The 25933-nt window shown below is 43.6% G+C and overlaps 1 protein-coding gene across 3 annotated transcripts in view; it reads right to left on the bottom strand.

The window, feature by feature from the left end:
- Window positions 1–25933, bottom strand: part of BMPER (BMP binding endothelial regulator) — a 116920-nt gene that overhangs the window by 5654 nt on the left and 85333 nt on the right. For 2 of the 3 annotated variants that reach the window (XM_085892186.1, XM_085892185.1), the window contains 5 exons: window positions 23962–24096; window positions 8562–8666; window positions 7716–7767; window positions 5147–5473; window positions 401–737 (listed from right to left, as the gene is read on the bottom strand). In XM_085892186.1, the coding sequence (XP_085748312.1) occupies window positions 401–737; window positions 5147–5473; window positions 7716–7767; window positions 8562–8666; window positions 23962–24096 (956 nt within the window). The remainder of the gene's footprint in view (window positions 1–400; window positions 738–5146; window positions 5474–7715; window positions 7768–8561; window positions 8667–23961; window positions 24097–25933) is intronic. The other variant, XM_085892187.1, reaches the window with a different exon arrangement.

The following is a 25933-nucleotide window of genomic DNA, read 5'->3' as shown; positions in this document are numbered from 1 at the left end:
GAATGTCAGGCCTGACCAGCCAGTTTGTGAAAGACTTGGGCCAAAAACGTTCCCTGGTTGATCCCACAAACAGGTGGGAATAATTGGGGCAGCAGCAGCCACAGCAGCAGCATGAGAGAAGCCCGTTGGAGAGTATTTCCCAAAATTTCCATTTTTTTCCCCTCAAAGTGTCTCACTCAAGTCAAACTTTTAGAGTTTGATTCTCAATATCAAAGTGCCGACTCGAGTCCCCAGAAGCCATCAATCAATGTTGCATCCTTGGACAATCCTCAGGTTCATTTTGTGATCTTTCAATTTTGTTTCCCCTTCTCAAGATCCCAAATACTGTGCAGACGTTCGTCAGTCATCACCGAACTCTCACTGACTTTGATAACAGCTGACCGTCGAGTTCCAGACGTACTTGTAATAGGGGATGATATCGATGACCTCGTGACACCTGCGGAAACCCCACGAGGTGAGTTTGCGGCACTCACGCCTCGCGCGCCGTCGCTTTTTGCGAGAACCAGCACACAGGTCAGGCAAGTGAGGCTGAACTCGATCATCGCACACTTCATTATCGTCGGCTCGCCAAGACTCTGCAAATCCCTCGATGTCGCGCCGAAATGAGCCGTCTCGACTGAGAAACTCGTCCCGCCGGTGCCCGTTGTAATTACCGCAGAGGCCGCAGAGGCGCCCACGGAGATAAGCCTCGGCGGCGACCTCCACAAAGCCATTGCCATCCCATGTGACTGTAATTCCTGCAAATGTGGACACAACACAGCTGGTGTGAGCGAAAACACTTCCAGGAACAACAGCATTGACGTACTTGGTGTAAGGGAGCATCCAGTATTCGTCTTTATCAAGTCAAATCGAGGAGTTAGCTGTTCAACATTAACTACGTTATGCCAGGACGGTCGTGATGCAAACCGTTTAGAAGTAGGACATCGATACGAACTTGAAATTTCTCAATACATTGAAGATATATATTTATATATCCAGTATATAGATATCTTCAACACCAATAAATGTCCGTGTATGTCAGTCCGTCCATCAGTCTCCTCCATCACTCCAAAACCATGAAATCTGGTGGCCCCAAACTTTGCGTGCATACCAAGGGAACTCCAAGGTGGTGAATGAATGAAAAGTGGGTGTTTGGGTTAATTAAAACACACATTTTGAAGATAATTAACGGCTTTATTTAATTATATCCTTATCAAAGCGCATTCTCGGTCACATAGCTCTCCTTCGCTGGGATCTTACTTTGCCATTTTGTTTGGCTTGCTGAACAATGCCTTGACTTGACATTGGCCACAACAGTATATTTACGATAAAGCGCTCAACACGTTGTTTTTATCATTTTCCTCACTCATATTATTGAATGCCTCAGCTACATATAGTGCCTATAGAAAGTCTACACTCCCTTTCAAAATTTTCACCTTTTTTTGCCTTATGAGCCTGGAATTAAATTGCATTAAATCAGACTGTTTCCACCAATATTTTTCCATCATAACCCACAACTTCCTAGTGAAAAACAAATTCTATGAATTTCAGAAAATGTACTGAAAGTACAAAACTAGAATATCTTGCTTGGATAAGTGTTCACCCCACAGATCAGGGGATGGATATAAAATGATTTCAAAGACCTTGAATACCCCTTGGAGCACAGCCAAGCCAATCATAAAGGAGTGGAAGGTGTATGGTACCACTAAGATCCTGCCTATATCAGGCCGTCCCTCCTAACTTGATGACCAAGCAAGGAGACTGATCAGAGAGACCACCAAAACGCCAATGGCAACTGTATGCTCGGGTGGCAAGAAGGAAACCATTACTTAAAAAAGCCCACATTGAGTCCTATTTAAGGATTGTAAAAAACACTCCAGAGATTCTGAAGCCATGTGGCAAAAAGTTTTGTGGTCTGACGAAACCAAGATTGAACTTTTTGGCCTAAATGCAAAACGTTACATTTGGTGCAAACCCAAAGCAGCACATCACCTGAAGAACACCATCCATACTGTGAAGCATGCTGGTGGCAGCATAACGAAGGCACCTATGACATAATAAAAAAAAACCACACTCGTTTCGCATGAAGAGTACTTGCCATGTGCCAAGTTTCAAATTTTTCTTTGGTGTGGTTTCAGAAATACAGAGGTCAAAAGTTTTTTTTCCCGTTTTTCAAATATGGCTGCCACAAAACGTGACCTATGACGTCATAATTATCATTGAAACATTCCACGTGAGTAGTCGCAGCAATGGGGAAAATTTCATCTCTATCGGACAAGCGGTTCCAGAGAAAAACACGAAAGTTCTGTGCGGACAAACAGACAGACAGACCGACAGACAAACAAACGGACCCAAATGCAATCCCCTCTCCGAATCCTTCGGCGAGGGCTAAAAACATTCTGGGTAACACCGAGATGGTGACCAACTGTGTAGACTGCCGTGGTCACACCGACTGCCAACCTCGAATGTGAAGCAGAACTACATCGTTAAGTTGCACAATTTAATGAGAAGAGGAACATCAAAAGAGCTGAAATTCACAGGAGAGGCTCTTGCACGATTTGGTGACACTTGTCTTTCTCATCTTTGTCCTTATATGGTGTTGCGAGGTCAACAATGGCCTTACGATCTTGAGCATTCTCACAAGCGACCAACTGCGATCATTCGAACAAAATGAAACTCGTTGAATGGATATTTTTGCAGAATGTTTGGATTACTACTACACGTTAAATAGCAAATCGGATGTCAGTGTCAGAAGTGTGGAAACGACTACTTGGTCTCGTTTTAAACTTTGTAAGGAAAGGGTGAAATTTATTGAAGATTGTTGTGATGGTATTGAGACCTGGTTCCGTAATTTCAATCCACAAGGGGGCACACCCACCCTCAGGGTGGGAGTACTCTTCTCAGCCCACCTCTGGTGGGCACTGTGCTGCGGCACAGTCTTGGAAAAGCACTTTTTAATTTTTGTAGGAAATTTTATTGATCACAACATATCAAACTCAATATCATGAGATAAAGGAAGATGATTTTTAATGCCGGGTACCACCAAATGTGGAGCTATTTCCGCCACATGCCAATTTTGGAGGTTCAAAGAGAGAGAGAGAGAGAGAGAGAGAGAGAGAGAGAGAGAGAGAGAGAGAGAGAGAGAGAGAGAGAGAGAGAGAGAGAGAGAGAGAGAGAGAGAGAGAGAGAGAGAGAGAGAGAGAGAGAGAGAGAGAGAGAGAGAGAGAGAGAGAGAGAGAGAGAGAGAGAGAGAGAGAGAGAGAGTGAGAGAGAGGCAGTGAGGGAGAGAGAGAGAGTGAGAGAGAGGCAGTTAGGGAGATAGAGAGAGAGTGAGAGAGAGGCAGTGAGAGAGATAGAGAGAGAGAGAGAGAGAGAGAGAGAGAGAGAGAGAGAGAGAGAGAGAGAGAGAGAGAGTGAGAGAGAGGCAGTGAGGGAGAGAGAGAGAGAGTGAGAGAGAGGCAGTTAGGGAGATAGAGAGAGAGTGAGAGAGAGGCAGTGAGAGAGAGAGAGAGAGAGAGAGAGAGAGAGAGAGAGAGAGAGAGAGAGAGAGAGAGAGAGAGAGAGAGAGAGAGAGAGAGAGAGAGAGAGAGAGAGAGAGAGAGAGAGAGAGAGAGGGAGAGAGAGAGATTGTGATCATACTCTGTGCAGAGCGTTGGTGCTGCTTCAGCAGTCTCCTTGGCTATTGGGTACAATCCTGGACGGGTCGCCACTCTGACACAGTATACCAGCATGCTGGCACTCAATTCAGTGACATCCAAGTTTACTCCATTATCGTAAGATTGACAAAGTGAACCAGGATGGCGTGAAGATATTCTTGGCCTCAATTACCAAAATACTTCAGACAAGCAATAGGCAAACAGCAACAATGAATGATTCACTCTCAGAGGGTGACCACCTCACTGCATCATATGGTGATCGTCTCACAGGGCAAATGTGACCACAACTCCTCCGGTGGAAATGGGTTGGAAACTACTGAATCATTGCGTATTCAGTCCAGACTGGCAGCTTGTAACTTTAGTAACTTTCTCCTCTCTTTGTACCACTCAAAAAATATTATGGGCAAACCTCAACTTTACAAACAGTGAAGACGTAAAAGCACTTCTATACGATAAAAGGAGGCGTGCGTGCTTCTGTGCGTGTGAGTTCGACCCATTGGTTGGACATTTCGTCTGACTTCACCCACAATTTCCATATTATGGCCGCCGCTTCAACAACCCTTCAGAATCACCCTTTGGAATTACCCCTTAAAATTACCCTTTAGAATCTGTCAGAATTACAATTTAGAATCCTTTAGAGTTACCCTTTCTCTTAAGCAGCATTTTTACTGTAGAGGTTATGCAGATTTATATCATTTCCGACTATTTTCTCTTAAAATTATGACAGGTTTCTGTGAATTTGGTGATAGCATGATAGCGGAGCAGAAAGCGGGACATATTTCGCTGTTTTGACGTGGGAATGCCCGTTTGCTTTCGTGAGCGTGGGGAGGATGAGTAAAGATGGGACAGTTATTGAAGGCTTGAGTGTGGGAAGGGGATTAGGGTTGGAAGGGGAAGGCTGGGACTTTTTGTTGTTGTTGAGTCTACAGAACCCACAGTGAAAATGTGTGTGTGTGTGTGTGTGTGTGCCATTTTGGGGGAGTGGAGGAGGGTGTGTGATGCAAACACCCTACGGGTAAAGTGCCAGTGGCCTTTGAAATGGCTGTGTGTCCTTCCAAAAGATTTCTACACAGATGACATCAAGGCAAGACCACATGTATGAGGCACTTATTCATGTAGTCTTGGAATACCATGAGAAATAGGTAAAGTTTCATGAACCTGCTTCTACAGTTCTACCTTCTAATTTTTCGAGACTAAAGGGTATTGAACCTCATGTATTACTCCCATTAGCCTCCACACTGTAGAAAATAAAACCCAACAACAACAACAACAACACCAACAAAAAGGTGTTTGTTCAATGGAGTGACCACAAAATGGTCATTTTCAAAAATCCGTAACACCAGGACTCAATCGTTCATGAAAGTTCCATTACGAGCAATGTTGGCCATTTCAAAGTTCAGGGTGAAAAAGATCAAGGTGTAATGCAGGAATGTATGAAAGTTTGGGAGTAACAAAAAAAAATGAAGGAAGGACATCACTGTTGGGGCCACAAACAAATAACTGTTGCTCACCGAATGTTGTGTTGACTGTAACGAGGTTTCCGGTGTTGTTCACAGCAAATTGGGGTGTTTCATAGAAAGGTGGTGCTTTGGTTTTGTTCACCAGTACCCTCAGGTGCGGTAGGAGCCTCACAGTAGAAAACCCCAGGTGAATTTCCACCGCCTTGGTCCATGAAAAGAAGCGTGTGTTGCGTCCTTCATTCTGAACAAGCACGTGGAAGCGTTCGGCAGGTGAGCAGTCACGAGTAAGTGTGTAACGACATGTCCCCTGGAAGTTGAAGGCTTTGCCATCAAACGTGCGGTAATGTGGGTCGCCAAACACAGTGCACGTACCAGGTCCTGCAGGTGATGGGCAGGGATTGTGTTCACTTTAGTAACTTGTTTATTTGAATGCTCACGTTCTTGTAGGGTTGGCTGGGTGAAGCTTGGCCAAAGTCTTTCAAGAACCAGCTGGCCAAGACTGACGTTTAACTAAGGTTAGGGTAGGAATTTATAATTTGTTCATGGTGTTGGCAATAACTCGCCTCCTCTTCATGAAGGATACAATGGGATAATTAACGTATACCAACCAAGGTTGGCAAACAGGAGGTCCGTTTAACGTCCATCTGAGGGACGGCACACACATTGATGAATCACCATGCCTGTGAAACACCGGGAACACAGTTTATAGCTCAGTCGGGATTCTAACCCAGGCTGGGGACAGATTAGAGGCGAGTGTGTGTACCTCGAGGCAGTTTGAATACTTGCCTCACTCTAATACTTAAACAACTTCTTTCACAGCCTTAACTAACCCGACGTTATTGTGGAGTTGGCAAGGAAATGGTTTACCCCCAGATCATTTCAAGAACTGGCTGCACAAGCCTGATGTTTGAAGTTAGTTTGGGCAGAATTTTTTTTCATTTATTGTACAGCCTAAACAATGGATGGACTAAATCAACACAATATTGAGTGAGTGTGCTAACCGCCAAAGGAAGCAGGGAGAAAGTGACGTTTCAGGTGTTGACTCTTCGTCTGAGCAAAAGAGATGCTGGGTCAACACCCGAATCGTCAGCTTTCTCCTCGATTCCCACAGCATTTAGCATATCTCAACGTCTTGTTCATGTCATTCATCGCTGTACCTGTCCACAAACGCAGATAGACACTCACCTTCACCAGCAAGACTACAGTTGGTTACCTCCGATATCGAAGGTAGACGGAGCTTACGTGTTTCGCCCTGTCTCTCTGTATGTGAGCACGATATCTCAAAAAAATTATAGATGGATTCTGATGAAACATGGTGGACAGGTTGGGTGTATGACAAGGATGAATCGATTCCATTTTGGTTAAGATCCGAATCCATCCACAACTTTTTGAGATATCGTGTTCTATATCGTTTTTGGCCCGATCACTCAATGGGGGAAGAATCACTGAAAAAAATTAAAGTAGTCAGATCCGGATCCTGATCTTCACCAAAATTGAAGCAGTTCGTCCTTGTCACACATCACCCAACCTGTCCACAAAATTTCATCCAAATCCGTCCAGAACCTTTTGAGATATCCCGCTCACAAACAGCCAGGGTTGAAAACATATAACTCCGTCCATATTCAGTGGAGGGCGGCAGCAAATAACTTTTCGGATGATTCTCACATCAGGAAGCAAGCAGTGTGACCACTCCTTGGCTTTTTTTCACAAGATCTTGGCTATTCGTTGTTCACCTTGGCATCTTGGTTTTCTATAGGTTTTCTTGGCGTATAGGTTTTCTATTATCATCGCTTTTCCGCAACCTTGTGAATTCTTGGCTTTTTTCTTCGACTCACCTTGGCATGTATGAAAATGAGGAGTGGTCACTCTGGTAGCAAGGTTCCCTGGAATGGTTTGTATGGATCTACTTTAAGTACACAACTTTGTGGAAACCAACAAGACAAAGCAGTGCATGGTTGAACGCAAGAAAATTTAACATCATGTAAAATCAGAAGCCGAATCGATCGGTTCATCTGCCTCCAATTCAGGTAACGATATCAATGAACACAATCAGCATTTTTTTTTTCATTCAAACATGTCACGCACAAAAGGTTTCTTCGTTGATTTGTACAATGATTTCGAACTGTATTTGGCCTACTATACAGGTGTGAAAAAATGTGCTTGCTCGGTTAAAATTGCTCCAAAAAAGATGCTGCGAACCAAAACGGTTTCAGCATCGTCAGTCGTTTACTTTTATGCCGGTCCACAGACGTACCAGTGTGACCACTCCTCATTTTCATAAATACCAAGGTGAGCCAATTAAAAAAGCCAAGAATTCACAAAGTTTCAGAAAAGCGATGATAATAGAAAACCTATACGCCAAGAAAACCTATAGAAAACCAAGACGCCAAGGTGAACAACGAAGAGCCAAGATCTTGTGAAAAAAGCCAAGGAGTGGTCACAATGAGACGTACCGACCCCATTTGGTGAGAGGTGTAGGGAAAGTGATCAATGTGATCAGCTGTTATGATTTTACAATGATGAACAACATGAATGTGAAAGAACAGTAGGGCATGCACAACGGAAAAAAAAAAAAACAAGGTAAATGTAGGACAGCAAGACAGGGTAAGGGTACACTCACTTTCTACACACTTGGCACAGCATTCATGATCTTCACGTCTCAATGTCTGGCCCTAAAAAAAGTAATAAAAAAAAACAAGAATTCAAATATAATAAACAAACATATTCTTATCAGGACTGTTCCTGGTTTGATGAAGTGTTTACAAAAGAGGAAGAGAACATGGCCTGCTGTGTAAATGTTGGCTGGAAGATATCCTGATGTCTGATAGGTTTTGCTTTGCATCTGGTTTTCTAAATCAGGCATTGTCGGGATGTGCGGAACACAGACTGAGAAACTCCTCTTAGAGCAAACAATGGAAAGAAAGAACATGCCGAAGTTCCCGTCGTTTTTCAGAATGTTTGAACACCACTCCCACTACATCAATTATTCCCACCTTTTGAGATTACCTGGGGAATGTTTTTGGGCTCTTTCACCAACTGTGTTGCCGGGCCTGAAGTTTGTCTGATGGTGGCAGGATTTTTGAATTGAACCAGGATGCCGGCAATGACTCGCCGACGTGTGATCTTTAATGTCAACCAACGACCATAGCCGGCATGTGGGTCCTCCGGATGAACGTCCATTCAATGGACGACGCGCCTATTGATGCCTCACCCTCCATGTGAAACTACAGGGTGAGAGTTTGCAGCTGTGTCAAGATTCCAACCCAGGGAGGACAGCTCAACAGCGAGTGTGCATTCCTGTAAGCTACCCTGTCGGCCCTAAAGAGTTTTAATTAACAAAATAAGCGAAAATGTGTGGTTTTCAAGCTGAACAGTCGCCCATGTTTTTATGTTACTGGTTCTGTTATCCACAATAAACTTGCTTATGAATCTCGTCGTCTGTCGTGCTCAGACCAGATATACTCACCTGTGGACAAACGGTGTGTGCTGGGCATTGGGTCCTGTGACACTCGTGACTTCCATTGTGGCACACGCAGCGCACACATGGCTCTGGGGACCAACTTTTCCCGTGCTGCACAAGTAAAAGTGTTTCATTATAGAATTACAAGAACCTCTAAATACAGGCTGCAGGTTTGTTAATCTCATTACATACTCTAGTATAAAATATAACACACACACACACACGTATGTATGTATGTATGTATGTATGTATGTATGTATGTATATATGTATGTATGTATGTATGTATGTATGTATGTGTATGTATGTATATATATGTATGTATGTATATATGTATGTATGTATATATATGTATGTATGTATATGTATATATATATATATATATATATATATATATATATATATATATATATATATATATATATATATACCAACTGTCACTTCACTGATGAGAAGACGAAAGGGGGGCGGGGAGAAAAAGAGTGGGGGAAAAGAGAGAGAGAGAGAGAGAGAGAGAGAGAGAGAGAGAGAGAGAGAGAGAGAGAGAGAGAGAGAGAGAGAGAGAGAGAGAGAGAGAGAGAGAGAGAGAGAGGGGAGATAGGGGGAGAGTGAAGAGGTGGAAGGGAAAGCATCGAGGGAAGGGGAGCGAGGAGGGGTGTAGGAGCGAGGAGGGGTGTGAGAGTGAGGAGGGGTGGGAGAGCAAGGAGGGGTGGGGAAAGAGAAAACAGTGTGAGGTGAGAGGAAGGGAAGGCAGATGTGCGGTGGAGCATTCATGACAATTCATACAGTTTCATCAAAATGGTTCTGCATAGAATAACAGTGAAGATGGAAACAATATAATTTCTGAAATCCATTTTTACCGGTCATACTACAAATACGGCCCGGAGACAAACACCACCTGGACACTTCCGGAGACAAACACTACCCACACATCCAGAGACAAACACCACCCAGACGCATCCAGAGACAAACACTGCCTGGACACGTCTGGAGGCAAACACCACACTGACGCATCCCAAGACAAACACTGCCTGGATGCGTCCTGAGACAAACACCGCCCGGACACATGCAAAGACAAACTCCTGTCCCGACATAAATACCACCCAGATACGTTCGGAGATAAACACTGCCTGGAGACATCCCAAGCCAAGCTGCCCAGAGACAAACTCCTGTCCAAACATAAATACTGCCCGGATACGATCAGAGACAATCACCACCCGGATGTGTTTGGAGCCAAGCTGTCCAGAGACAAACACCACCTGGACACGTCTGGAGATAAACTCCCATTCGGAGATAAATACCATCCGGACACATCCAGAGATAAGTACCATCCAGACACATCCAGAGATAAATAGCATCCGGACACGTCCGGAGACAAACCCTGCCCAGACATGTCTGGAGACAAACACGGTCCAGCCATAATCACCGTCGGGGTATTTCCAGAGACAGAGACAGACAGACAAAAAGAGAGGGGAGGAAAAAGTGTGAGAGGTTGTTGTAGGAGGGTGCTGCACTGCATTGGGAGGGGTTTGAGCAAGGATGGGATAAAGAGAGAGAGGGAGAGAGAGAGAGAGAGAGAGAGAGAGAGAGAGAGAGAGAGAGAGAGAGAGAGAGAGAGAGAGAGGAGGTTGGGAAGTTAGCAGAGACAATATGTTATGCTTTATGAACAACACACACACACACACACACACACACACACACACACACACACACACACACACACACACACACACACACACACACACACACACACACACACACACACACACACACACACTATCAGCAATTTTTTAGGAATCGGCAAGTTGGAGTCAGTGTGATTACCGACCACAGTACATACTGTATACAACCCAGGAACCTTGAATAGCTTTCACCGAAAAACAATGTTGCATTTATTTAGACGTTTCAGGGATATTTTCACAAATATGAATCTTTGTAAACAGCTGCGTGTGACGTGTGGAAAAAAAAATTGACTCGGTAATTTAGAAAACACGTTAATACAGCAATTCGCTCAGGATGACAGACCACGAACCACTTGCTCAGGAAGACATAGCATGGTAAAAGCATCCGCAATGAGTGAACAATTCACTCAGAATGATGTAGCGTGGCACCGCTGTCGACTTGAGGATGCTCAGCAAGTGACTTAAGCACTCAAGCAAGCACTCCAATTAAATGGCTAATAAGGAATGGCTGGCCAGGCTGTGGCTGCATAACACATAGGATCCCTTGAACTTTAAATCCGGTCTTCATCGTGCACGCAGTAGTTAATGAAATAAATCCATCGATCCATTGGGACCATACTCTGTGCAGAGCATTGGTGCTGACAATGCAGTCTCCTTGGCTATTGGACACAATCCTGGGCGGTTCTCCACTCCGACACAGTATACCAGCACGCCGGCACTCATTTTGCCGACCTCGGAAGGATGACAGGCTGAGTCAATCCCACCTGGTATTAAATAAATAGACGAGTAGGATTTGATCTCAGGATCCTCGGATCCCAAGCCCACCACCGTAACCATTCAGCCAACTCCAGGCATATATGAAATGAATTAGTTCAAATACTGACTTTATCCAGAAAAGAGTTGCAGTTTAACGTAAAATAACCTTGGAGACATCACAAAGTTCAATCACCCATGAAATAAACATTGCAAATAATCTGCCACGATGCCTGCTTGTCTGTGCACGCATCACGTGGTTCCGAGTCTGTGCACGCATTGTTCGGAGTCCGCATAATAACTTTATTTTAAAATGTCCGTTTTTCACCAGATTTGCATTCACTCCCTGTCAAGCACATCGTGAAACATCCAAAAATATAGACACAGATCTGGCAGACACTATGGATAGGCAATCCCTCTGGCGGACAGGGCACGAGCTCTCACAGTGAATGCATTAAATCACATTGCTCAATGAAGCTGATTAATTTTGGCATATTCTTAAATTTTTTGTTCACTCAATAGAATTCTCCAAACAGTACAAAAATATAAGTTTAATGCTTTGGAAATGTCACATTTTGTTGCGTATGTATGGGGAAGGAGAGAATGTAGACTTGCTTGCTTTAAGTAGTAGGTATCTCAGCTTAGTTATAAGACTCATTATTTCTTTACATTATCAGATTTCACTCCAGATTGTGACAATTATTTAGTCTGGATAATATCCGATCCTCATAACGGAAATAATATTTCGATGATATACTTTAATTAGTCCACGAGAGCATATCTTTGGAAATCGTATCACATAATGCATGAAATCATTCCAAGCTCATAATTTTAAAACTATAGCACTTAAAAAGGCAAGGTATATAGTGATTCATAGCTACGATGAACAGGCATTCGATAATATGAGTGATCAACGTGAGAAAAAAAAAACTTTATCGTGAATAAATTGTTGCGGCCTGTTCCAAGTCAATGCATGATTGAGCAGGCCAAAAAACATGGCGACTTCAGACCCCAGCAAAGTTACCAAGGAAATGCCTTAAGACCCTAAAGAGCAAGGTGGCTGAGGATGCGCCTACCAAAGGATATAATGAAACAAGGACGTGAATTATCTTCAAAAGGGGTGTTTCAATGAACTCTGTTTTAATGAGGTACTCAATGCCAGACAGGAGATCAGAGCCATCTCCCTAGACTTATCGCGTGCCTTCGATACGGTCTGGCACCCCGCCCAAAGGGCGAAGGAGCTCCTTGGGAGCCAATGGCCATCCATATCTAGTGCACAACTGTGTCTGCGGATGTCCTCCTGCAATTGGGTTACTTTTTATAAGGAGGTTGGTGGCAGGATTTGCACTCCAGCCACTGTCAAACCAAACCCTTCATTCCACAAAACATTCCAAAAGCATTTTTAAAAAAGTCTGAAAACCCAGGGAGTAGATCTTGTGTGACTGCCCTTCGCAGGGAAGCTCACCAGATGACGGGATTGTGGCACAGCCTTCGGGACCCCCAACCTTTGATGAGAGGAGGGAAACTGTGGAGTAACCTTCTCGGGTCAGATTGCGGTAGCGTGTGTTGGGGTGGTGCTGAGTTGTTGTCCACCAGACGGTGGTCTCCTTGGGTTAACCTGAGGTGGTCCCTTTGAGTGGGTACCTGGAATATCCTATCCCGAAGAGAGGATGATCACCTGTCTCTGTTGTCATCTGAGCGCAAGCATTTGGATATCTGCATTGCAGCTCTCTCTGTGGTTCGGAGACCGGAATGCGACGCGATCCTGGTGGGTGGTTACACCTACTATTGGTCTGGTCGCTCTGATGGTTACCATACCCAAGGAGTTGCTGTTGCTGTGTCAAATAAGGTGACTCCAATGATAATTGAGGTAACACCAGTCAATGAGCGTATTATGAGACTAAGGATTCGTCACTCCTGAGGTGTCATTTCCCTGGTCTCTGTTTCTGCTCCAACTGAGGCGAGTGATCTCACCGTGAAGGATGCATTCTTTGCCACGCTCGAGTCTATGGTTGATCAGTGCCCCAGGCGAGATACACTTCTAGTCTTGGGAGATTTCAGTGCATCGACTGGAACTGATAGGGATGATTATGAGACATGTGTCAGTCCCCATCGGCCTGGGAATGTGAACCAGAACAGCACTAAGTTCCTTGACTTTGCAAGAAGTCTGGTTCATGGTTTCAAGGCTGGCTCATGGTTTCAGCACCCACAGGCTCATCGCTGGACATGGTATTCCAGTGCTGGCAGTGTGGTAAAGGAGATTGACCATGTGCTCGTTGATGGTCAATGGGGGATGACCCAGAACTGCAGAGTCCACCAGAGTGCTCATTTCCTAAATACTGATCACAGGCTTGTTATAGCAACTCTGAAGTTGCAGTGTAAATCAAGTAGAATGGTACCATCCCAGCCTAGGCTGGATGTTGACAAGCTCAAGGATGAGAGGGTAGCTGAGGAGTTTGCAAACAGGTTGAGTGGAGATTTGGGGGGTCTGGGTGCTTTGGGGGATCCTGAAAAGTTGTGGAGTGCCTTCAAGACCATCATCCTTGATGTTGCCGGAAGATGTCTTGGAACTCACCATCGGGCGATGAAGAATTTTGTGTCTCAACGGATACCATTGACCAGAGACGCAGGGCCATGCTAAATGGCAGAGCTGAGCTGTTTAGGGAGCTAAGGCATAAAACTGTCAATGCACGAAGGGTGGACAAGGAGGCCTATGTGCGAGAAATCTGTGAGTGTGTAGAGCATCAACTGTGGTCAAGTAATTCTCGTGCTGCTTACAGGGCAATCTGTGCATTGCGTTCCTCCAAGCCCATCCCACGGTGGACTGAGTTTGAGCAGTGGGTGGTGGGCTCTTGACAGAGGAGTCCGAATTGAAGGCCCGATGAGCCGGTTACTTTGAGCAGCTGTACCAGGCTGTTCTACCAGCTGTCAAGTTGGATGTCAGGGGGTGTTGCAATCCCTCTTGCTGACCCTCCAATCAACTGTGGTCCACCTTCCTTTGTGGAAACACAGGCTGCGGTGATCTGCTTGAAATGGGGTAAAGCTCCAGGGATCTGTAGCATCCATGCTGAACTTCTCAAGGCTGGTGGAAATGCTGTACTTCTGTCGTTGCATGTAGTTCTGTGCTCTGCCTGGAACACAGTCATCATCCCAACTGACTGGAAGTGGTCCCTTGTTGTCCGTCTCTGGAAAGGGAAGGGTGATCACTAAGGCTGCAATAACTACCGAGGGGTGACGTTGCTCTCAGTGCCGGGCAAGGTCTTTGCTCGGATAATTCTTGATAGGGTTCACCACCATCTGTTTGAGCACCAGTGCCCAGAGCAGTCAGGCTTTACACCAAAGAGGTCAACAATTGACCGTATCCTTGCTCTTCGTGTCCTCACCGAACGCAGACGAGAGTTTCGTCAGGGGCTGCTTGCAGCCTATGTTGATATCTGTAAGACGTTCGATTGAGTGTATCGGGATGCCCTCTGGAGGATTCTTGGTCTTCGTGGGGTGCCACCAAAACTGATCAATCTGATGTCTGAACTCTACTCTGGTGCTGAGAGTGCTGTGAGATGTGGTTGTGCCATCTCTGACTTTTTTCCTGTTGTTACTGGAGTTCGTCAGGGGTGCGTCCTGGCCCCACACTTTTCAGCACTTGTATGGATTGGATTCTGGGGAGGATGTCGGAGAGATAAATCTGTGGTGCACATTTTGGGAATGTCAAGATCTCTGACCTTAATTTCGCAGATGATGCAGTAATCTTTGCGGAGACTCTAGATATTGTTTTGGGGGCCCTTGGTGTGCTGAATGAGGAGTCTGAGCCACTGGGATTACGGGTTTCCTGGGTCAAAACTACTATCCCGGCTTTCATTGACATCTTGGGTGCTGCTCTCCTGTCTGTACCAGTTTGTGGCGAGGATGTTGAGGTCACGGCGAAATTCACTTACCTTGGCAGTGATATTCATGTCTCTGCTGGCTGTGAGCCAGAGGTCAACAGACATCTGGATCAGGCCTGGGGAGTCATGAATTAACTGGGTCATGGGGCATGGCACTGCTGGTACCTGTGTGGGAGGACGGAGGTCCGAGTCTTCAGGTCCTTGGTGCTTCCAGTCTTGCTCTATGGATGTGAGATTTGGACTCTGACCAAGGATCTGAGACTGAGACTCAATTCCTTTGGTATCAGGTCTCTTCGCAGAATCCTTGGCTATCGCTGATCAGACTTTGTGTACAACGAGCAGTTGCTGAGAGAGACTGAAATGATATTTGTTACCTGCATAGTACTTGAGCATCAGCTTTGGCTGTATGGACATGTGGCTCATTTTCCTGACGCTGATCCTGCTCACCAGATTCTCTCAGTGAGGGAGCCTCGTGAGTTTAGGAGGGCAATGGGCTGACAAAGTACCTCGTGGTCGCAGCAGGTTGATCAGAATCTCAAGGAGATGGTGATTGGTTATGCATTTGCCTGGGAGATGGCGAGATGGAGCCCTCTGGAGTACTGGCAGAAAGTGGACACAGCAACGCCCTGCACTCCGGCACATGCTCCCATACCTGACCTGACCTGATCCCGCCCTTCTCACCAATTTCCTTTCCTGTGGTATCTAAGGCAATCTCCACTCTTGGCTTACAGACTTCTCTCCTCTCACAGTCAACGTGTGGCCCTTCATGGAGTTCTCTCATCCCCTCTTCCTTTCCAGGCTGGAGTTTCTCAAAGCAATGTTCTGGACCCAGTGCTTTTTCTCATTTTCAGTAATGATCTCTCTGTCTCTCTCCGATCTCTCCGAAAATCCTCTTCTCTTTGCCTGTCATCTGTCATCTGTCATACAATCTGTCATCCCTCAGACCGGCAAGCAGCAGTCTCTTCCCTCTTCAGATCTGGATAAAATCACAAGCTCGTCCAATTCGTGGAACATGTCTTTCAATCCTGACAAATCTCACACTCTCACTATATCTCTCCGAAAGGACCATCTGGACCACCTCCCCATTTATTTTCTCAACAATCCTGTTTTTTTTGTATACATTGTCGAGGCTCATATGAGAGCTAAAACACAATGCACAACAAGGGGGGGGGCAGGAGACAAGAGGGGTGGGAGAGGGAAGGACAAAACGGTGGGGAATAGACATTAGCAGATCTGTGGAAGGGACAGGGAACACAGGGTATACAAGATGGACACAACAGGGACTTTCAGGAATTAAAACAGGGAATTTGAAGGAGGTGGGTTTGGGGTGGATTGACAGGGGTGGAAAAGATGAAGCAGGAAGAAGAAGTGCTTTCTTTCAAACTCTTGAAGAAGTCCTTTCATTCAAACTTTTAGGCCTCACCAACTGCCATGATCTTTCCAGGGAAAGCCACATCTCCAAGCTGGCCTCCAAAGCCAGTCGCCGATTGGGCATCCTCTTTGCAAAGTCCTTCATTGGCACACCTGAGCTCCTGACCACATAAAAAGCTTTCATCCACAGCCTGATGGAGTACGGCTCTCCCCTCTGTGCTGCTGCTTCAGCCTTTCACCTTTCTCAGCTTTGTCTCACCTCTCATGCTATGGAAACCAAGGTATTTAAGAATATTGGTTTCTCCTGCGACGAGGCTGAGTCTTTGCGTCTCACTCTCTCACCCCAGGCAGGTCGGTGGTCTTTCTGTCTTCTACCGTCTTCTCTACGGCCTCCCCCCCCCCCCACACACACTGTCTGTCCTGCCCTTTTTTCGTCAGGGCACTCAAGCTCCACCAGCAACCGCCTTCTGATAAAAAACCAAAATCAAGAATCACTGCTCACCTTCATTCTTTCATTCTTCTTTTTCCCCACCTTTGGAACAAACTCCCCCACTCTCTTCAATCCCACTCTATCCTCCAGGTCTTCAAAATAGCAGTTCACCACCATTTCTTATCTTCCCCCATTCAAAACCATGATCTTTTCTACCCCATCTCCTTCATATTCCCTGCTTTCCTTCCTGAAAATCACTGTAGTGTCCAACTTGTTTACCTCGTCTACCCCACCCCATCCCTCTCCCTTCCCCAGATCTCCTTATGTGTCTATTCCCTATTGCTTTGTGCTTCCCTCTCCCGTCTCTGTTGTCTCCTGCTCCCCTTGGTATACGTTCTGTGGGTTAGCTCTCATACAAACCTTGACTTTGAAAATTAAATTATATTTCAAAAAAAAACCCCAAACACTCAATTTTCAGTCATGCACTTCCTTGGAGTTTTCTTAGTCTGCATGCAAAGTTTCAGGCTGATAGGTTTCATGGTTTTGGAGTTATGGAGGACACACACTACCATTTATTATTATATACTGTATGTAGTTTTCTTAGTCTGCATGCAGTTTCAGGCTGATAGGTTTCATGGTTTTGGAGTTATGGAGGACACACACTACCATTTATTATTATATACTGTATGTATATGTTCATGAATTTTCAGTATCAGTCAAAAACTTGGACACACCAACTCATTCAAGGGTTTTTCTTAATTTTTTTTTACTGTTTTCTACATTGAGGTATAAAAGTGAAGACATGAAAACGATGAAATAACACATGGAATTGTGTCGTAACCAAAAAAGTGTTAAACAAATCAAAGTATGTTTTATATTTTAGATTCCTCAAAGAAGCCACCCTTTGCCTTCATGACAGCTTTGTACACTCTTGGCATTCTCTCAACCAGCTTCATGAGGTAGTCACCTGGAATCTATATATTACTAAAACTCTCATCTTGTATGTATGTATGTATGTATGTTCCCGAAATACAGCCAAAACGGTACATGATAACGGAAAAAATTTAGGGCCACCTTAGTCACCATTCTCCTGCGGTGTGCAGTTTCAAGTTTCATTCAAATCGGGCAATGAAAAAATTATTTAAAAATCAATTCCCGATTCAGTCAAGTACTCTTTGGGAGAATTTGATCAATGCAAACAACCTCAGCGGTATAGTTCGCTGGAGATATCTGTTTTTTTTTTCTTCTTGAAATGATTTTTTTCATTAACCGCTGTCACAATGGGAAACCAACGGGTTCACGGGTCATCGATTGCTTTTCCAACAGTCTTGAAGGAGTTCCTACATATGCTGAGCACTTGTTGGCTGCCTTTCCTTCACTCTGTGGGTACAACTCATCCCAAACCATCTCAATTGGGTTTATGTTTGGTCATTGTGGAAGCCAGATCATCTGATGCAGCAATCCATCACTCTCCTCCTTGGTCAAATAGACCTTACACAGCCTGGAGGTGTGTTTTGGGTCATTGTCCTTTTGAAAAACAAATAAACTAATGTCACCCGCAGGGTGACCGGTATCTTGCCAAAAGGTGACCACGTGTGACTTCTTTAAGGTCACACTGAGGTGAACAGAGCTGCTATCCACCAGGAGCGACTCCTTGAGGAATATCTGCCTACGAGAGATTCCAATGAGAATCGTTCTACAGAGTAACCATGAAAAATATGTGTTTGCCTCATAACGTCACCAAATGATGTCATAATGTCTCAAGCTTGACATATCTAGAAAGCACTCAGCGAGCTGTTCAATTTGAGGTACTACACGATATGGTTCCAAAAACTTGAAAATTTGACCTTGGGGTCAAATATGTTTGACCTCAGGCGCTAACCATGAAGGTCAAGGCCAATCGCCACCAAAAATTAATCAGCTGAGTGCCAGACCATATACTACATTCCCATAAAGTTTGGAGACGATTAGAGTAATTAAAATTACTCAAAAAATAAGGGTTTCGTCGACTCCCCTGATTTGCGACAAAGTGACCTTGACCTTTGACCTTCAAAATTGTATGCGCTGAAAGGGACCTCAAAAGGCCTCTGATATGCGAACTTACAAAAATTTCCAATGATAACTGTGCTCTGCAGAGTGATTTATACGTGATTACAGACAAAAAAAAAAAACATATGAAGGTCAAGGCCAACGCCACCAATAATTAATCAGCTGAGCGCCAGACCATGAACTATATTCCCATGAAGTTTGAAGACGATCCGATCAAAATTACTCAAAAAATAAGGGTTTCGTCGACTCCCCTGATTTGCGACAAAGTGACCTTTATCTTTGACCTTGACCTTCAAAATTTTGTGCGCTGAAAGGGACCTCTATAGGCCTTGATATGCGAAGTTACAAAAATTTCCAATGATAACTGTGCTCTGCAGAATTTTTTATACGTGATTACAGACAAAAAAAAAAACATACAAGTTGACTAACATATCTTGCAAAAACTTCGTTTTGGCAAGATAATGATGGTCTCACGAAGCACAAACCAGATGGGATGGCGTATCGCTGCAGAATGCTGTGGTAGCCATACTGGTTAAGTGTGCCTTGAATTCTAAATAAATCACTGCCAGTGTCACCAGCAAAGCACCTCCACACCATCACACCTCCTCTTTCATGCTTCACCGTGGGAGCCACACATGCAGAGATCATCCGTTCGCCTTCTCTGCGTCTCACAAAGCACGGCGGTTGGAACCAAAAATCTCAAATTTGGATTCATTCGACCAAAGGACAGATTTCCACTGGTCTACTGTCCGTTGCTTGTGTTTCTTGGCTCAAGCAAGTCTCTTCTTCATATTGGTTTCCTTCATTAGTGGTTTCTATGCAGCAATTCGACCATAAAGAACTGATTCACGCAGTCTCTTCTGAACAGTTGATGTTGAGATGTGTCTGTTACTTGAACTCTGTGAAGCATTTACTTGGGCTTCAATCTGAGGTGCATTTAATTGACGATTTCTGAGGCTGGTAACTCCAATAAACTTATCCTCTGCGGTAGAGGTAACTCTGGGTCTTCCTTTCTGATGGCGATCCTCATGAGAGCCAGTTTCATCATAGCGCTTGATGGCTTTTGTGACTGCACTTGAAGAAACTTTCAAAGTTCTTGAAATTTTCCGGATTGACTGACCTTTATGTCTTAAAAGTAACGATGGACTGTCGTTTCTCTTTGCTTAGTTGAGTTGTTCTTGCCATAATATGGACTACTACAATACAGACAAAATAATGGTCTTTTACCAAATAGGGCTATTTACTGTGTACCAACCCGACCTTGTCACAACACAACTGATTGGCTCAAACGCATTATGAAGGAAAGAAATTCAACAAATTAACATTGAACAAGACACACCTGTTAATGGAAAAGCATTCCAGGTGATTACCTCATGAAGCTTGTTCAGACAATGCCAAGAGTGTGCACAGCTATCAAGGCAAAGGGTGACTACTTTGAAGAATCTAAAATCTAAAATATACTTTGATTTGTTGAACAATCTTTGGTTACGACATAATTCCATATGTATTATTTCATAGTTTTGATGTCTTGATATTATTCTACAATTTCGAAAATAGTAAAAATAAAGAAAAACCCTTGAATGAGTAGGTGTGTCTAAACTTTTGACTGGTACTGTATATATACATGATTTTAATTATTTTAACACTGAAATGCAATACACGGACGAGCTAGCTGACGAAGGGAAGCAGGTTCACAGACTAACAAAAGATCAAATTGGAATAAGTAAACAAGGATGTCATGCACAAGTGCATGACTGGCAAATAGGATAGGAAAGGGACCTTGGGTGGAGATCCGAGAGGAGGTGGTCAACGAGGAATAGAAAAGTTGAACAGGTGTTGGGTTTGAGAGAAAGCATGAGGTGATGGTGATCAGCACTGTTGAAGGAGTGGAGACAATGGAGGGACATTAGACAATGCAAGTCTGTTCCTCAGAAGAGTTTTGGAATGATGAATTGGCAGCAAACATTTTGCTTGGTGTTTGAGGAGGGAAGCAAGATGTGGGTTTCTGTAAGAATGTGCAGCAATTCAGCAGGCTCGGGTTGACAGATGGATGAGAGGGGCAGCAACACTCGGTCCTAAACCTAGACTCATCGGTGAAATGAACATGGCACTCATAAAATACCCTTCAAATGTGATGTTGTCTTCCCCCATTTCATGTATTGCTGTCGATGATGTAGTGGTTCAAGCAACGCAGGTAGTTTTTCATGTATTGGTTCGAAGAATGCAGAGCACTTATCTATTGAACTTCATAGCATTGGCATGAAGCCCCTTCTTAACTGTTTTTGTTGAAATTCAATGGTTGATTGCTTTCTGCAGGTCACTCTGGAGAGATCTTTCTGTTGAAAAGTGATTTCTTCTGTTAAACTTGATAAGATAATGATCCTCAGAGGGGGTTCTAACCCTTAGGAAACCTGAATGGTCTTTCTATATGAACTGTGCAGTCTACGTTGGCACCTTCTCCGTGCTCTATAATTGACAATGCAATGAACATTGTAATGGGAAGCAACGACATGTCTGAGTCAACCACCCTTGATCCATTACGATGTGGTGAGCCAGCTAATTTGGTTTTAAATGATGCCTAGCCATTCCTAAACTGACTGAGCTCCCAAAGGTATGGCCATTTTATAGAGCATATCGACATTGTCCATGTGCAGACATGTACAACGATTCTGTGTCTGACGTGATTTGAATGTAAATTTCTTGGATTGCTCATTTTTGGTGAGGATTCTTGTAAAATTACATGTTGCACGTCCAATTTCCTGATTAGTTTTCTTTCCTCGATAGCCATGATTTACATACATGTGAATAAGACATTTCTGAATTGTAAATCTGTTCTTATATCACAGTTTAAATATTATTATTCTTTTTAAGTAGTAAACACAATTACACTCGAAGGGCACTTGGTACAGCGCATACCTCCGCCATGCAATGCCTGATCCATGAGAACATATCAGGCCCAATAATTTTTTTTAAATATCATGCTATATATCGTTTTTGGCCCTCTCTCTCAATGGTGAAGAATCACTTTAAAAATTAAATAATTCTCGTATCCAGATCCGGATTCGGATCTTCACCAAAATCGAAACAATTTGTCGTGGTCACACACCCAACATGTTCACCAAGTTTCGTCTGAATCCATTAACAACTTTTTGAGATATCTTCCTTTCTATCATTTTTGGCCCTTTCTCTTAATGGTGAAGAATCACTTTAAAAATTATCGGATCCTGATCCGGATCTTCACCAAAATATAAGTAGTTCTTCTTGTCACACACCTGACCTGCCCACCAAATTTCATTTGGATCCGTCCACAACTTTTTGAGATATCCTGCACACAGAGAGACAAACAGACAAACAGACAGACAGAGAGGGGTGAAAACATAACCTCCTTCCCCTTTGGTGGCAGAGGTAATAAACAGTTTCCTTTTGCCACTCTCTTTAGCCAATATCAACATAATTAAAATGGGTAATTCAATATTGAATGACTATATGTGTATTTTATTTTGATCAAACAATTTTGGAAATCTGCCATTATATATCAATGTAACATGGTTATGTAGACATGCAGTTCTCTCAATGTGTACGTACACAGGATTTTGATACTGCTAATGGACGTTACAACTCAAAAATAGATTTTAAAAACATATATTGTCCTGATTATAAATTACATCAATACAAAAAAGATCACCGATTGGTGCGTCGTCAGCAACAGCATAGACAGAAACACGCACCACTGAGGCTCTCAATCTTGTTCTATGTGCAATCTCAATCGCAATATTGTGCAATATTTCATTTAAATAAAGACCCAATCACGTCTCTCACCCATAACTGGAGAGAACAACCAATCACTCTCACCTAAATAATCATCCCCATGTGACTAGGATCTTTATACTTAAACCCCCCCCACATATTTATCACGTCCAGTACGTATTTAAGTTGATATGGTCTCTGATCGACTTTTACTAAAACAAAGCAGTTGTAAATGAAAATATCACTTCACTGCTACTTGCTTGCTTGGCATTTAAAGGACTAGTGCGGGCCCGTAGGTGCGTGGCCGTAGGTGCGTGCACGTACGTGCGTGCCTGTTCGTGTGTGGCCATGCATGCAAAAAAAATAAAATAATAACTTTCAAACCGCGAGCCAGAAACAACAACCACACAGTCCGTTCCTTTGCTCTCGCGTGCCCGTACGTGCGTGGCCTGGAAGTTCGCATATCGCAGTTACGATTATTCGCAATTTAGTTTTAATGGCCAATTATTCAGTTAGCGCCAACGTATTTTGCCTTTTCGCAATGTTATCGCAAGGAAAAACACAAATAGAAGAGAAGAGAGAAAAAAATGTTTTCAAACAACCACACAGGCCGTTCCTTCGCTATCGTAAACGACGACTGGATTGGGGCATTGTTTCAATTATATCGGACCAACCGTATCATAAATGGCCATAACTTGGGAAACGCTTGGAAAACAGCTGAAACGGATGAAGAAGAACGATATCAAACCTTGAAAAAGCACATACTCAGGTCCCCAGCGTCAATTGTGACATCATATCAAAAAATATTTTTTTTTTTATTGTGATGTCAATAGTGATGTCATAGCACCATGTCCTGTCATTGGTTGATAAATAAATGGCCGTAACTTGGGAACTGCTTGTCCGATTAATATCAAACCTTGAAAAGGCACATACTCGGGTCCCCAGCAATATTCCTGGCAAGTTTAAATTAGATCGGACCAGGGGTTGTCAAGAAACGGCGGCCGCAGACACACACACATACAGACAGACAGACAGACAAACACAGAGATTGCTGGAATTATAGATAAAATAGTGTGTGGTTAAATCCCATTGGTTGGCATCTCATGTTGGAGGGGGGTGAAGGGCAAGGATATTTCTCCTTAATTGCTTTGCTGACTGCGGAGAGAAAAGCAAACTCCACAACTTGGTCTCGCTGGCACCAAGAGTGCTTGGGAAGTTACATCACTTCCCTAAATATCACTGGCTGTTTCTCTGAAGTCAAGACAAGTCATATGTTGTCTAGTGTGTCTGTCTGCATCTGTGTATGTGATTTGTGCTACAGCTTCCCATGAGCATTAGACCATGTAAAAATAAACAAGTGAATAAATTCAATTTTAAATGCCTCCTGAAATAGATTGTACCGTAATCCCACTTTGGAATCCCCCCTTCCCCAATCCCCTTCCCGTTATACATTTGTAATAAATAGATGGCAGGTTACCAGCGTGGAAGCCAAACCTGGTAGGTATTGTGTTGCATCCTGCAAGCTCTTTGTGGCTGTACATACAAAATGCATTCTTCACAACAGGTATCTGGTTCACTGCATACATGTTCACCATGACGACACCTCTTTTCGCACACGACTGTTGAATCCTACAAACATCAAACAGAAGAACTAATAAGTAGAGAAACATTCAAGGTACACCGCCACCATGCCAAATAAATAAATAGCATATCCTCCTGCACGCGACATTGCCCGGATGCCCGGTGGTGCCACTGTGCAGCACACGGAGACAGAATTGGGAGGGAGTGGGGTACAATAATTAATTGATTAATTAAAATAAATAATGAGGAAAATAATAAAATTCTTAATCAATTGGCAAATAAATCACCACTGTTTCATCGGAATCTGTGACTTTTTGAAAATTTATGTAAAAATTAAATAATCAATCGACTAATTGATGAATCAATAAATCAAAAATACCCTTTATAGCCAAATCACTTGGTCACCGTCATGTCCAAATATCAGCTTCCTTGCTCAAAAATTGCCTGAGATATTGCCCAGATGAGAAATAAGTAATAAATAAGTAATAAATGAATCGATAATAATTATTGAGTACTTGATCGATTAATCAAAAAATGAAAAAAAAATGCTGTTTTTGCCAAAGCACTTGTTCACTATTGTGCCCAAATTTTTGCTTCCGAGCTCAAAGTATGGCTGAGATGTCATCCTGACAAACAAACAAACAAGACAAGCCGGTAGGCGGCGATGGGTCGCCGAGCAAGAGGTAAAGTATTCCATATATCACAAAAACAGGAATATATTTGATAGAGCATCACGTGTAGATCATTTGTGCCAAATTTCATAACCCTACGTGGGATAATGGCTTCCGGAATTGATTTCGCGTGAACGGTACCGATTTTGAAGGTTTTTCGGTTGTTGCTGGGGAACCAAAGGGTCCCTAGCAACCATCACAATTTCCAAAGCACGAGGTCATAAGATGTACCTACCACCCGAATTTGGTCAAATTCCGCCAACATTTACTACAAATTATGCTGATGACAAACGAACAAACATCCAAACAAACAGACAGAATTACTGACAATAAAGGTCACCTATTTCGGTGACCCAACAATAAGGGTCACCTATTTCGGCGACCCAAAAAGGGAATGAAAACGGAGTACCTTTGCCGCCTGGTGATAACGTCATGCAGCGCCTGGAGATGGAATATGGAGGAAGCAGTGTACAATATTGTCTGATATAATACATGATGACTATTACAGAGGTAGATGCAGGGAGAGAGTTCGGATCGTTATACCTTATTTTAACAAGAATACCTTCATTTAGAAATCATTTCGTCCTTCAATGGGTTAGCCACTGATGTCCAATTATTGCTCTGCTCTTACAATGCTTGCCTTTATTTTTTTAAAAAAACAGGTTTTAACACACTTAGACATTTTTTTTTCAAATTTAAAAGGTAATGGTTGGTTTCCTGCTACGCTTGTTCAATCACTGGGTGAGGGCAAACACGGCCTTTTCCAAGTTCCGTATGGATAAAGCACAAAAAAATGACCACAAAGGCTTACCTTTTAAATATAATTCTTTAAGAACAGGAAGAAATGGGGAGGGGAGGACAGAGAGTTTGGGGTGAGGGTACATGGAGTTGGAAGAGCGAGATTGAGATGTTGGGAAGGGTGGGGGTGGGGGCGATTGAGGACTTGAGGTTGGAAGGTGGATTGAGTACTTGGGGTTTGAAGCAGTTGAGCACTTGAAGAAGAAAGAGGGAGGGGATGACAGAGGGGAGGGAGGGCAGAGAGGGTACAGGGTTGGGATCAAGGGGTTTTGAGGCTTTTGAGGGATAGAGTTGGGGGGGAGTTGAGGACGTTGGGTGTGGTGGGCCGAGAGAGGTTAGAGTTGGGAGGGGAGTTAAGTACATGGGATTGTGTGTGTGTGTGTGTGTGTGTGTGTGTGTGTGTGTGTGTGTGTGTG

This window comes from Eptatretus burgeri, chromosome 8 (assembly GCF_056783735.1).
Source record: "Eptatretus burgeri isolate ZD-2024b chromosome 8, Ebu_testis_v1, whole genome shotgun sequence".
NCBI lineage: Eukaryota > Metazoa > Chordata > Myxini > Myxiniformes > Myxinidae > Eptatretus > Eptatretus burgeri.
This window is presented reverse-complemented; position numbering and strand designations above follow the sequence as displayed.